Source organism: Gadus morhua, chromosome 1 (genome assembly GCF_902167405.1).
Source record: "Gadus morhua chromosome 1, gadMor3.0, whole genome shotgun sequence".
Taxonomy (NCBI): Eukaryota; Metazoa; Chordata; class Actinopteri; order Gadiformes; family Gadidae; genus Gadus; species Gadus morhua.
In genome coordinates, this window is record NC_044048.1 from 10,604,118 (window position 1) to 10,616,617 (window position 12,500).

The 12,500-nt window shown below is 47.1% G+C and overlaps 2 protein-coding genes across 4 annotated transcripts in view; both read left to right on the forward strand.

The window, feature by feature from the left end:
- Window positions 1–6,749, forward strand: part of magixb (MAGI family member, X-linked b) — a 39,587-nt gene extending 32,838 nt beyond the window's left edge. The window contains exons 14-19 of the mRNA XM_030365415.1: window positions 1,773–1,973; window positions 2,222–2,298; window positions 2,731–2,877; window positions 3,047–3,185; window positions 3,681–3,784; window positions 6,544–6,749. Of these exons, the coding sequence (XP_030221275.1) occupies window positions 1,773–1,973; window positions 2,222–2,298; window positions 2,731–2,877; window positions 3,047–3,185; window positions 3,681–3,784; window positions 6,544–6,612 (737 nt within the window). The 3' untranslated portion in view covers window positions 6,613–6,749. The remainder of the gene's footprint in view (window positions 1–1,772; window positions 1,974–2,221; window positions 2,299–2,730; window positions 2,878–3,046; window positions 3,186–3,680; window positions 3,785–6,543) is intronic.
- A 4,016-nt stretch (window positions 6,750–10,765) lies between these two features.
- Window positions 10,766–12,500, forward strand: part of iqsec2b (IQ motif and Sec7 domain ArfGEF 2b) — a 29,835-nt gene continuing 28,100 nt past the window's right edge. The window contains exon 1 of one of the 3 annotated variants that reach the window (XM_030365438.1): window positions 10,766–12,500. This exon is cut by the window's right edge and continues 197 nt beyond it. In XM_030365438.1, the coding sequence (XP_030221298.1) occupies window positions 12,198–12,500 (303 nt within the window). In that variant the 5' untranslated portion in view covers window positions 10,766–12,197. The other 2 variants (XM_030365464.1, XM_030365428.1) reach the window with 2 other exon arrangements.

The following is a 12,500-nucleotide window of genomic DNA, read 5'->3' on the forward strand; positions in this document are numbered from 1 at the left end:
CGTAGCCCATTATATCACTGCTCTGAGCCGGTTGCTAGATGCTGTTAACATCCCCTGTCCTGCTCGGGATGTTGGGAACGGAGCTATCCAGTGCCTCCGTGTCCCACTTGATGTTCATGCTGGCTGATGGGTCGCACGGGGACTCTGGCATGACGGCGGAGGAGCCAGCTGTCACTAAGACACTGCGCTTCGGTCAGAGAGCCGGGCGGGGGATTAGGAGTGGGACAGAGAGACAGAGAGGATGGGGAAATGGGAATAGAAACAGATGGAGAAACACAGAAGAAATGGGAAGGAGAGGGAAAGTTGGTGCAGGAGATTTAAGCAAGCGCATTTAATTTGAGGTTTACTCATAAACACAGTTACCCGTCCTAGGAATTGTAATCTACTGAATGTGAAAAATGGATAATAACAATACTGAATAATAACAATACTGAAAAAAATACAAACCATTCTCACGCACAATTTGTGTGTGAGATTATCGGGGTTACAACTTTTAAAATCAAAAGCCATAAATAAAATAACACTATAGTGCATGTGTTAAGAGGGAGAGAGAGAGAGACATGGCGCAAGAGATATGACCTAGCCATACCGTTTTTTATAGCTTCTTCTAAGAAGAGAAACTAGGTGACCTGGCTGCAGGATCCTGTCTCACAGACACTAGGAGCACAATGCTGACCGCTGGTCAAAGGCAGTAAAAGAGCCTTAATCGAATGGTCGATAGGAGAGGTGATTTGGCCTGGGCAGGAACAGAGAGACAGCGTGCTTACGTTGTGCTTGTGGTAGCTTTTACTCGCTACAATCAATGAGCAGGGAAAACTGCCCTCATGTGTCAGTGGACAGAGGGCTAGGTTGATGGAAAGATGAAGGAGAAGAGAAGAACGGTTTCAAGGAGAGCGGGTGGGGGAGGTCGAGAGAGAGAGAGAGAGAGAGAGAGAGAGAGAGAGAGAGAGAGAGAGAGAGAGAGAGAGAGAGAGAGAGAGAGAGAGAGAGAGAGAGAGAGAGAGAGAGAGAGAGAGAGAGAGAGAGAGAGAGAGAGAGAGAGAGAGAGAGAGAGTTATTGAAGGAGAAGCTATTTATTATGTATATGCTGCCAAAAAGCCAGTGGAGCTCAATTATTGCATGTTTTAATAATCCCGGCACATCTCCTCATGAATAAATTCCCTTCCTCTTATTAATATAAAGCGCCACGTCTGACCTTTCGTCTGTGCTTCACTCAGTCTGAGAGCAGAGGAAAGTTTTGGGGCTTAATAAATATTAACATCTCTTGAAACTCTTTTGCTGTCTCATCATTTAAGCCGGTGATGGATATTTTCTTACATGCTCTCTCTCTATGAATGTGTGTGTGTGTGTGTGTGTGTGTGTGTGTGTGTGTGTGTGTGTGTGTGTGTGTGTGTGTGTGTGTGTGTGTGTGTGTGTGTGTGTGTGTGTGTGTGTGTGGGTGTGTTTCTCTCTCTCTCTCTTTCTGTATCAAGAATAATTGGCTCTATTGGCGTGTCCAAAAAATACATTTACATTGAAGATGTATTATAGTGCTTTGGTGAAAAATACAATATAATGCACATTTGAACGTGCCTTTACAGTTAAATGGAAAACTTTGATATTATATAATGAGGTAATGGTCGGGTTGTAATGGTCAAGTTAATCAAACGGTTACCTGGGACTAGGCCATAGAATAACAACCTATGTCTCTCTCTCTCTCTCCCTCTCTCTCTCTCTCTCTCTCTCTCTCTCTCTCTCTCTCTCTCTCTCTCTCCCCCTCTCCCCCTCCCCAGCTGCGTCCCTGCTCCCCCACCGCTTCGTGACGGTGCGGCGGGGCAGCCCGGCGGCCCGCAGCGGTCAGATCCGTCAGGGCGACCGTCTGGAGGCGGTGGAGGGCCGCTCCGTGGTGGCGCTGCCGCACCGCGAGCTCTCCCACCTCCTCCGCCGCGCCGGCAACACCCTGCGCCTCACCATCGTCCCCCGGCCCAGCACCTGTGAGTCCAAGACGCTGTTACACACACACTCTTAGTTATAACACACACACACACACACAAATGCACACACACACACACACACACACACACACACACACACACACACACACACACACACACACACACACACACACACACACACACACACACACACACACACACACACACACACACACACACACACACGCACACACACACACACCTCTAGAGCCAGGGATGCTTTAACAGCGGTCCTCCCCCTCTCATAGACACCTCCAGCCTCACTGAGTCTGCAGAGTTTGACCCCAGCCACAGAAGCGGGAAAGGTCACAGGTCACGCCCTAAGGTGAGCGTTGTTTGTGTGTATGTTCAATCATAGGAAGTCAATTCTAGGGTCACTGCAGACCCTCTGCTCTCTGCTGTTCCCCTCTATCTCATTCTTGTGATATCATTGATCGCCTATAACCTACAGCTTTAAATAAGCCACAGTGCTTCACGTTAACCACAGAGTGCTTTAGATTGACCACAGATTGCTTTACATAAACCACACTATGCTTTAGTTAACATTAACCACAGAGTGTCTCACATTGACCAGTGTGCTTTAGCTTACATTAACCTCAGTATGCTTAACATTAACCGTAGTGTGCTTGACATTAAACAAAGTATGCTATAAATAAACCACAGTATGCTATAAATAAACCACAGTATGCTGTAAATAAACCACAAGGTTCTTTAAATAAACCACAGGGTGCTTTAAGTATATGTGTCTGGTTCCCAGCAAGACTCGCGGTACTACAGCGTGGACCTGGACCGCGGACCCACCGGGTTCGGCTTCAGCCTGCGGGGGGGCAGTGAGTACAACATGGGCCTCTACGTCCTGGGGCTGATGGAGGGAGGGCCGGCCTCCAGGAGCCACAAGATCCAGGTGCGTCCGTGCTCCCCGTAGGCTTTTTGTGTCCACATGCGTGCGCACCACATGCCTGTGCAGGGTTCCTGCAGCCTGACCTTTTCAAAGCTTTGAATACACAAACATGTTTATCCCAGAGATATTTAACGTATGGATCCGTTGGGTGGTGGTGGTGGTGTCTGAGCAGGTGAGCGACCAGTTGGTGGAGATCAACGGCGACAGCACAGCGGGGATCACCCACAGCCAGGCCGTGGAGCACATCCGGCGAGGGGGCCAGCGCATCCACCTGGTCCTCAAGAGGGGCAACGGCTACGTGCCCGACTACGGTGAGGCCGGGGGGCGGGGGGGGCTGGAGAGCACAACAGACAGACAGACAGACAGACAGACAGACAGACAGACAGACAGACAGACAGACAGACAGACAGAGCCAAATGCACAAACAGAGACAAACGCACAGGCATAAAGACCACAACGTGTGGCAGCAGTCCAATGTGCTGTTTCATCTTAGGGATCGCCACATTGTTGTTTCTGCTGCTTACTTCCTCAGGATGTTCTGGGGTCTCTTCTGGCTTATTTTAAACGTGCATCCTTTAAAGCTGATCTGCAGTCTTTTCCCTTTTTAAAGTTTCATTTATTCCTCTTTGTGGGTGGGGTGTCTATCCTTCCGGTTTCCAATTCATTCTGGATCCTCCATCTCTTTCGTGTGTGTTCCTCTTATTTTTTAATCACTCCACATTGAAACCTTCTTCTTAGACTCTACTTTTCTTCTTTCTTCTCCTTTCTCCCTCGTCCTTCTCTCCTTCTCTCCTTCTCGCTCTCAGTTGAGCTCTCCAGCTTGTCTCTATGTATGACCAACTCCAAGCTAGGCGAGCCGTGCTTCTATGTGATCGGACGGACAGAGAATACGCGGTTGGTAACTGTTCCTGTTAGTTCTCTCATTTTACTGTCTCTCTACACTCCTCCTCTCTGACACTGCCTTCACATAGTTTAAAGCATGGCTTCTCAATCGCTCTCATGTGAAGTACAGACCCTAACAAAGCAGTCTGAGACCCCACACGTCTCAGTGGGAGAGATTTTAATCTTTGTTCATCTTTTAGGCAGCTGTAAAGCCATAGCTAAGCTGTTTATGACCTTGCATGTTATGTTTAGAAGATGCATCCAGAGTTGTTTTTAATTTAATGATATCAAATTGGAAACTAGAATTGCAATCCCTGAAGGTATTGCGGTGTGAATGCTAACGCTGAAATGCTCCGCTCTACTGCTGAAGCTGCACGTTGAAGAATCGTTGCAATGAATCTAGGATATCTGCTGAACATTTTGAAGGTAGAATGAAGTCTGTAGAATGAACTATGAATGAGTTGAATGGTTTTGAAGTCATACTGCTAAAGTCTGCTGACGCTGAAATGCTCCGCTCTACTGCTGAAGCTGCATGTTGAATCAATACCCTGAATCTAGGAAATCTGCTGAACATTTTGAAGGTAGAATGAAGCCTGTAGAATGAAGACGCTGAATCTAGGAAATCTGCTGAACATTTTGAAGGTAGAATGAAGCCTGTAGAATGAAGACGCTGAATCTAGGAAATCTGCTGAACATTTTGAAGGTAGAATGAAGCCTGTAGAATGAAGACGCTGAATCTAGGAAATCTGCTGAACATTTTGAAGGTAGAATGAAGCCTGTAGAATGAAGACGCTGAATCTAGGAAATATAATAGCAAGATGGTACTAATGCAGCTGAACGCTTTAATGTTTGAATGCTAACATCAGCGCTAACGCTAAGGTCAACTCAAATGTCAGCGCTAACGCTAACGTCAGCGCTTATGGTGACGTCAATCCTAACTTTAGCGCTGACGCTAACGTCAATGCTAATTCAGCGCTAATGCTAACGCTAACGTCAACGCTAACTTCAGTGCTAATGCTACCGTCAGGGATAACGTCAACTCCAACGTTAGCGCTAATGCTAACGTCAATGCTAATTCAGCGCTAATGCTAACGTCAGGGCTAACGGTAACGTCAACTCTAACGGTAACGTCAATGCTAACTCAGCGCTAATGCTAACTTCAGCGCTAATGCTAACTTCAGCGTTAATGCTAACTTCAGTGCTAATGCTAACGTCAACGCTAACGTCAGCGCTAATGGTACCGTCAATGCTAACTTTAGCGCTAATGCTAACGTCTGCGTTAACTCTAACGTCAACGCTAACGTCAACACTAACGTCGGAGCTAACGTCAGCGCTAACGTCCGCGCTAACGTCAACTCTAACGTCACTGCTAACGTCCATTGTTGTAGTCCATGACAAAGACTACACTACCCTCCACCACACTGGCTTTAACCAGATTCCAGAGTGGTGCGCTCGCCACTGATTGTCAACGAGCAACAGCTGTGGAAAACGGTTAACGAATCCGGAATAAAACTAAAACTGTGAATCTCAAAAAACTATAAATGATATCGAAATTATGTTTGAATATTATTGAAGAGACAAATGTGTAAATCTGTTTAATTCTTTGAATGATGGTAAACGGTTGAAATTTGACCAAGTTATGAAGGTTTGAATGTTGGAAGGGTTGAATCGAGTCAAGGATGAATCAGCCTCATTTGAATATCGACTGTTGGAGACCACTGATTGGTCAACGAGCTGTTGCCATGGCAAACGGTTAGAGTGAGAGCAGCTGAAAACGAATCCGGTATTAAAACTAAAACTGTGAATCTGAAAAAACTATAAATGATATCGAAATTCTGTTTGAAGATTATTGAAGATACAAATGTGTAGATCTGTTTAATTCTTTGAATGATGGTAAACGGTTGAAATTTGACTAACTTATGAAGGTTTGAATGTTGGAAGTGTTGAATCGGGTGAAGGGTGAATCAGCGTTTTTTTGAATTTCCAATAGGAATGAATGGGGCAATTTTCGGTGAATAAAGTTGAATATCTCGGGAATTATGAATACTATCAATAAGAAAAATAATAGCACCATAGAACTAATGGAGCTGAACGTTTTAATGTTTGAATGATGTTTCTACGTTGAAGTATGTTGAAGGAGATACGCGTAGAAAAAGTGGCGGAATAATAATTATAAAAATAAATACGTAGGATTTCAAAGCTGTGAATGCTACAGCATTCACACCAATAAATAAATGTAAGATTAGAAAAAAAAACGAAGTAGAAAGTAGCATGAAAGACAAATGGTGTGATTACTGTGTTATAATAAAGAAGTCAGGCTAAATAAAGTGGTGGATTAGGCAATGAGAAGCTGTTTCTTTACAAGCAGAACTAATGGCGCTTTAACAGAGATTCGCTCTATGACGTTGGAGTCCATTAACCACATTATGTCATGCTTGCTCAGCCTTTCACTCACGTACTCAGCCTTCCCCCAAAAGATATTCCCTCCCTGACGCCCATCCATCTCTCTCTCTCTCTCTCTCTCTCTCTCTCTCTCTCTCTCTCTCTCTCTCTCTCTCTCTCTCTCGCTCTCTCTCTCTCTCTCTCTCTCTCTCTCTCTCTCTCTCTCTCTCTCTCCCTTCTCCCCCTCCCTCCCTCCCCTCCATCCTCTCTCTCTCTCTCTCTCTCTCTCTCTCTCTCTCTTTCTCTCTCTCTCTCTCTCTCTCTCTCTCTCTCTCTCTCTCTCTCTCTCTCTCTCTCTCTCTCTCTCTCTCTCTCTCTCTCTCTCTCTCTTGCCTCCCCCAACAGGCCGTGAGCGCAGAGTCACCCCCCCTCCCCTCGCTCCGCAACTCCGGCAGCAGAGTGTGGCTGCAATAGCCCCCGCCAGGCAGAGGGGCCGCAGCTCCAAGAGCAGGAGCAGAGCGAGGTCCTCCTCAGAGAGGAGAGAGAAGAAGACCAAGAACAACAGGACGAAGGAGCAGGGAGGAGGGAGGGAGAGGAGCAGGAGGAGGCGCCACAAGTCCGAGGGTGAGGGGGGCGGCTCGGGGGCAGGGAGCCCTGACTCTGAGCCTGGGGGAGGAAGAGAGCGAGGGGGAGAGGGGGAGGAGCAGGAGGAGGAGGAGGCGGGGAAGGACAAGGTCAGGATAAAGGCGTCCAAGGCGTCGGGTAGCAGGAGGAGGAGGAAGGGCGGACGAAGAACTCAGAGTTTACCCAGAGACACACTCAGGAGGCATGATGAAGGCGAGGGTGAGGAAGGTGGCGATGGCGGTGAGGACGAGGTGAACGGTGGGAGGGGGAGGGGGAGAGGGAGGAGCAGGGAGAGAAGGAGAAGCACAAGCCAAGAAACAAGAACTCAGAGCAGGGGGAGGAGCGGACAGGCCCAGGAGAGGCAGGTCAGGGAGGAGGTGGCGGTGCGGGAGGAAGCCGTGGGGGAGGAGCCGGTCCCAGTGGTGGCGGCACGGGAGCAGGCGGTTCCGGAGGGGCCGGTACGGGAGGAGAGATGGGGTGGTGGTGAGGAGGAAGAACCAGAAGACCCAACAGAGCACGCTGCATTGCCCATTCCTCAGCCGAATCAGAAGCTCCCTCAGCCCAAACCCCCCGGGGAGCAGAGCCACAGGGAGGGGAGCTGGGACGAGGAGGGGGAGGAGGGCGATGGGGAGGAGGAGGAGGACGGGGAGAGAGCCAGAGAGCGGGAGGCCGTCTGGGAGGACTGGCGGCGCAGGAGAGCCGGTGGGGGGGTGCCTGTGGTGCGGTCGGAGGAGCCTCTGCCCGGCCCGGGGCCCCCCCTGGCCCGGAGGAGGCCCTTCACCTTCCTCACCTCCATGCAGAGTCTGAACGCCCGCCAGAACGGGCCGGACGGTGCGGACAGTGAGGGGTGGGACTCAGACTCTGGAGCCAGCCAATCAGACGGCAGTGTGTCAGCGGCCAGCGTCTCTGGTCTCTCCCTGGCCTCCAGGACCGGGCTGCTCCCCGGCCCCTGGCTCAACCCCAGCCGGGTGAGACTGGCTCAGATGATGGAGGACAACTGAGAGAGAGAAAGGGAGAGGGAGAGAGAGGGAGAGAGAGAGAGGGAGAGGGAGAGAGAGAGAGGGAGAGAGAGAGAGAGAGAGAGAGAGAGAGAGAGAGAGAGAGAGAGAGAGAGAGAGAGAGAGAGAGAGAGAGAGAGAGAGAGAGAGAGAGAGAGAGAGAGCGAGAGAGAGAGAGAGAGAGAGAGAGAGAGAGTTAGAGAGAGAGAGAGAGAGACAGACCGTAGAGCTCTGCTTTGTTTCTCCAGTTTAACAACTAAATTGTTTTCCTCTTTGTCACTTTTGATATCGACAATAATATATCTATATATATAAAACTATTCTTTGTGCCTTTTTCCAGCTGACCTATGGCTGATTACTATGTAAATAATACTCCTCAATGTTGTTGAATTTGTAAATAGTTATTGGGAAAACCCAGTAAAGTAAAATCTATACAAAAGTATTTTTTTGAAACACTTTTTATTTATCTGAAATAATGCTGCTGTCTTTATGACACATCCACAGTGTACGTCCTCTGTTAACATTTACCCTAGCATTCAGAGGGCAGCTCAAAGCCTCCACATCCTTGTTTTATCCCCTTTTTCATCTCCCAGTGGTAAGCTCCTGTGTGTCTCTCTGTGGTGTTTGGCTGCTGTAACAGGTCAGGTTTTATCTCATTACTCCCCCCTACTGTACAGAGACTCCACTGACGCGCTCAGCCTCTATCACATGTTAGTACAAAGTCACAGCGTAACGTAATGCAATGGTTCCTAACTATCAGACAACCTCGTCAACCTCATCATTCAGATACGGGTCGGAAAGAGGTGGTGATTCTGGTAGGATTGTGTTTTTTGTTGTCGCTATCCTTACATGTACACCTACATATAATCATATAATATTGTCCTATTTATTTTTTATTTATGATTGGGGGCGTTGCGTTAGTGTGTGTGTGTGTGTGTGTGTGTGTGTGTGTGTGTGTGTGTGTGTGTGTGTGTGTGTGTGTGTGTGTGTGTGTGTGTGTGTGTGTGTGTGTGTGTGTGTGTGTGTGTGTTCTTACAGATGTTTTTTTATCTAGGAAACAGGTGTGAAAACTATATTCTGTAAATTTTGTACAAAATAAATGACTTATGTAAATGCTATACATGTTGAAGCACCGTTATGATTTGCATAGCATAATCAAATATACTATTATACGCCTACCTATAACAGAGACCATACTCTATGATATTATTAAGTGTGAGGACATTTGAATTAAAATAGATTTTAAAACTTAAATTGTGCAATCACAGCTTAAATAATACTATATCTTGTCAACCTGTTTTTAAGATTAATATTTTCTATCACTAGGCCTACTGCGTGGGCGTGAGTTCATATGGTATGTGTTCTACTTATCTACTTCACACGTCAGCAACAGATGCCAAAAGGATGCATTCAGCATGCACAGTTCCAGTACTGATAATAAATGTGTATTTTAGCTCAGAGTAAGTTCACTATCTAGATTCTAGGAAGTGCTGTGCCCATAGTGCCACGTACAGTTGCCTTGGTAACATAAACCACATTATTGTTACTAGATCTTTCTTACTGTGTGAAAGCCCTGGCTCTGAGGTCTCTGGTGGTGTGTGGGCCGTTTGCTTCATTTCAGTTAAAGCCTACCCATGCTAAGGTTTCCTTCCACGAAATCCATGAAGAATGAACTACACTGTTAACCCTTTGAATAACACGATATTTCAATAATATCGGACGACAAAATAAACACCACAGGATAGGCCGTGTTAAGCTAAACAGGTGTCTAATCTATTTAGGTCAATACTGTGATGTTATTTTTATATTAAAGTATTTTTTTTTGAAGTACTCAGGTTTTATGATATTTTATCTGGATAAGCCATTCTATCGAATCACAGTACGGAAGGATTATTACTGGCAGCATCAGCCATATAGTATGCATACTATTACACATACTGTTCTTAACTCATATTAACTGCATTTTTTTATCATGCCAACCCCTGAAAGACAAGAAGACGAATGACAAGCTGTGAGTGAACTCCGTTGGTTTGATTTGACCACGGTGAACCCCGAGTTTTGAAATGATTTGTTTGTTGTGTAGGCCTACTGCCCATTCTTGTTCCCTTATTGCACACATATGGTACCAATAACTAATTTCCCCATCAATGGCTATTTAACTGTAGCATGTTCTACACTATACTTATTTTATACTGTTTGGTATATGTTCTTTTTTATGTTTTCATTTCATAGCAGAGATACACGGCTATAATGTGTTAACGTCTTATAAACGGCAAATAAACTGTTAAACCTGTTTGAACGCACATTTTTTGTCAGGTGCTGAATGTTCCCAGATACTTCATGCGCTCAGCAGACAGTAGAGGGCAGCACATGTTTACATTTCGAAGACAGAATCACAGAATCACAAACGCGCATCAGAAGCGCCCAGCTCAACTCTTGTTGCTCCAATTCTTGTGTGTTGGTGTTTGTGAGTGGGTGGGTGGGTGGATGAAAGCCTGCAGGCTTCATACGTGTGTAAATATAATGCTGGCGATTTGCGCATTGCACACAGTTGGCCTTAAGAATAACCGAGGGGGTCAAAAATTGGTTGTCGCTAGAAATAGCAAATAATTTAAAAAAGACGAAAACTGTCAGATAACCGGAGTGGACGTAGAGAAAGAGATGAACAGAGTATCACGACAAGCAATAGCCTAGTTGATAGCGTTGCTTGCGGTCAGATAGGAGCACGTAAAAAAACGTCACTAATAATAACCTCGTTAAGGCCCCTCTCATTCCACCCTGGCACATTCAATAACTAAATAGTTGTCTTGAGTTCTTATGGAGTTGGAAGCTGTTGACGGTTTAGCGACTAATGGTGATCGAAACACGGCTGTTAGTAGACCGTAGTGATCAACTACAATTTGCTCCAACACCAATGAAAACGTTTTGCGTGGATGATGCAAAACGGAGCGAACGTTTAACAGAGCAGATTGTGATGGGCGTGAAATGATCTATGTTAAGCATTTTGCAGCATACCAGGCCACTGTTGCCTACATGCGCTCAGTAGCAGCGCTCTCGACAGGAGCGCTCCGGAGAAAAGCGCGCGCATCGACGCTCTCTGCAGCTTCATCACCACACCGAATGGATTCTCTCGGTTTCTCTCGGTTTCACTCTGTTTTCTCAGTTTATCTGCGCCATCTCGTTGGACACAACCATTTGATCGCAAGGGATTACGAATTTCTGTTCTAAACTTCTGGAAAGGGACACGTTGACACGTCGATCTATCAGACGTTAGTTTAGCTTTTAACAACCCCATCATCGACGTTTATAAACTCAATGTGTTGTGGACGCTCGGTGAAGAGTACGTAAGATTAAATTGGAGGAGGGGTCGGACTTTTCCTGCACCGACCAAAGTTGTGTCTCAAGATTTCGTGGTGGATGCGTGACTTTCAGGTATTACTCCATCGTTCCGTCTCCATTGGCAACCCCTCAAAGATGGAGATGAACTGAGACGAGGAGAACTCGATGTGGTTAGGACGGAAGGAGTCGGACCTCAACCATGATTTTATGTAGTATTTCGTCACCCTTACTTTTTGTTTTATAAAAGCCCATCAAGCCATGGGGTGAAAGTGGCGATGGTGGACTGCAGGGACAGTCAACGTGGGTGGATGGGCTACAGCATCTTCTGTGTTATGTAATGTTGAACGATGCCTAGATCAGACCGATAAACACCTGTCTCCCCTTCCCTTCCCCGCCGTCCTGGATTGCGAATCGTTTTGTGTTCGTTTAGCCAAAAATACTGATCAATGTTTACTTTGAGTATGTCGAAAGTACAATTTTAAAGACAACCTAGTCACAAGTTGAAACGCAGCGCTATACATAGAAATGTATTTTTAAAAAGTCAGTGCTGAAAAGTATAAGTGTGGAAGTGATTGCTTTGTCACCAGTTGCTTTAGTCATCATCTGCCGAGTATACCTATTTTTTACTCTTTGATTGATGACCAATCAGCTATTGTTCCATTTTCTTTTCTTCCTTTGATGAATCACCGTGAAACAAGATGTCTCAAACTCTCGTCCACTATTCCGATTTGTCACGGTCTTCAATGATGTTCACAATGACTCGTAAAACTCGACTTGCAAACGTGACCGCCAGTCATTTCTTAAGCTCCTCTTTGAGATTTCAACGATGCTCTTGGCATTGCAACATTCCAGATACTGAACAGCAATAATCAGCCGATACATTGCAGTGACATTAAGGGACATTATGTAATCGCTCCAAATCTCTCTTCATCTTTATTTGTGTGACTTTGTGTCTCTGAACTTCAGAAGCCCATAGTTTCCTCCCGCGCCCCCATCCATCCGTCCCTCCCCCCCCTACTCACCGGGGCTGGTGGGGGGGGTGGATTGGGCCCTCACGGGTCAGAACCTCCTCGCCCCCCGGGCCATCCCCTCAACGACATGGAGGCCAGTCCCGAGAGCCCCAACCGGGCGGTGGAGTACCTCCTGGAGCTCAACAACATCATCGAGAACCAGGCCAAGCTCCTGGAGACCCAGCGCCGCCGCATAGAGGAGCTGGAGGGCCAGCTGGACCGGGTCACCCAGGAGAACCAGGACCTGCGTCTGGAGCGCAAGCCCATCGCCCCGCCCCGGACCCCCGCCGCGCCCGACGCCCCCGAGCAGAACCACAAGCCGGCCGACAAGCCCCTGACCCTGCCCCTGCACCCGGGCGCCAAGGGCGGCGGCGGCGTCGCTAGCACGCCG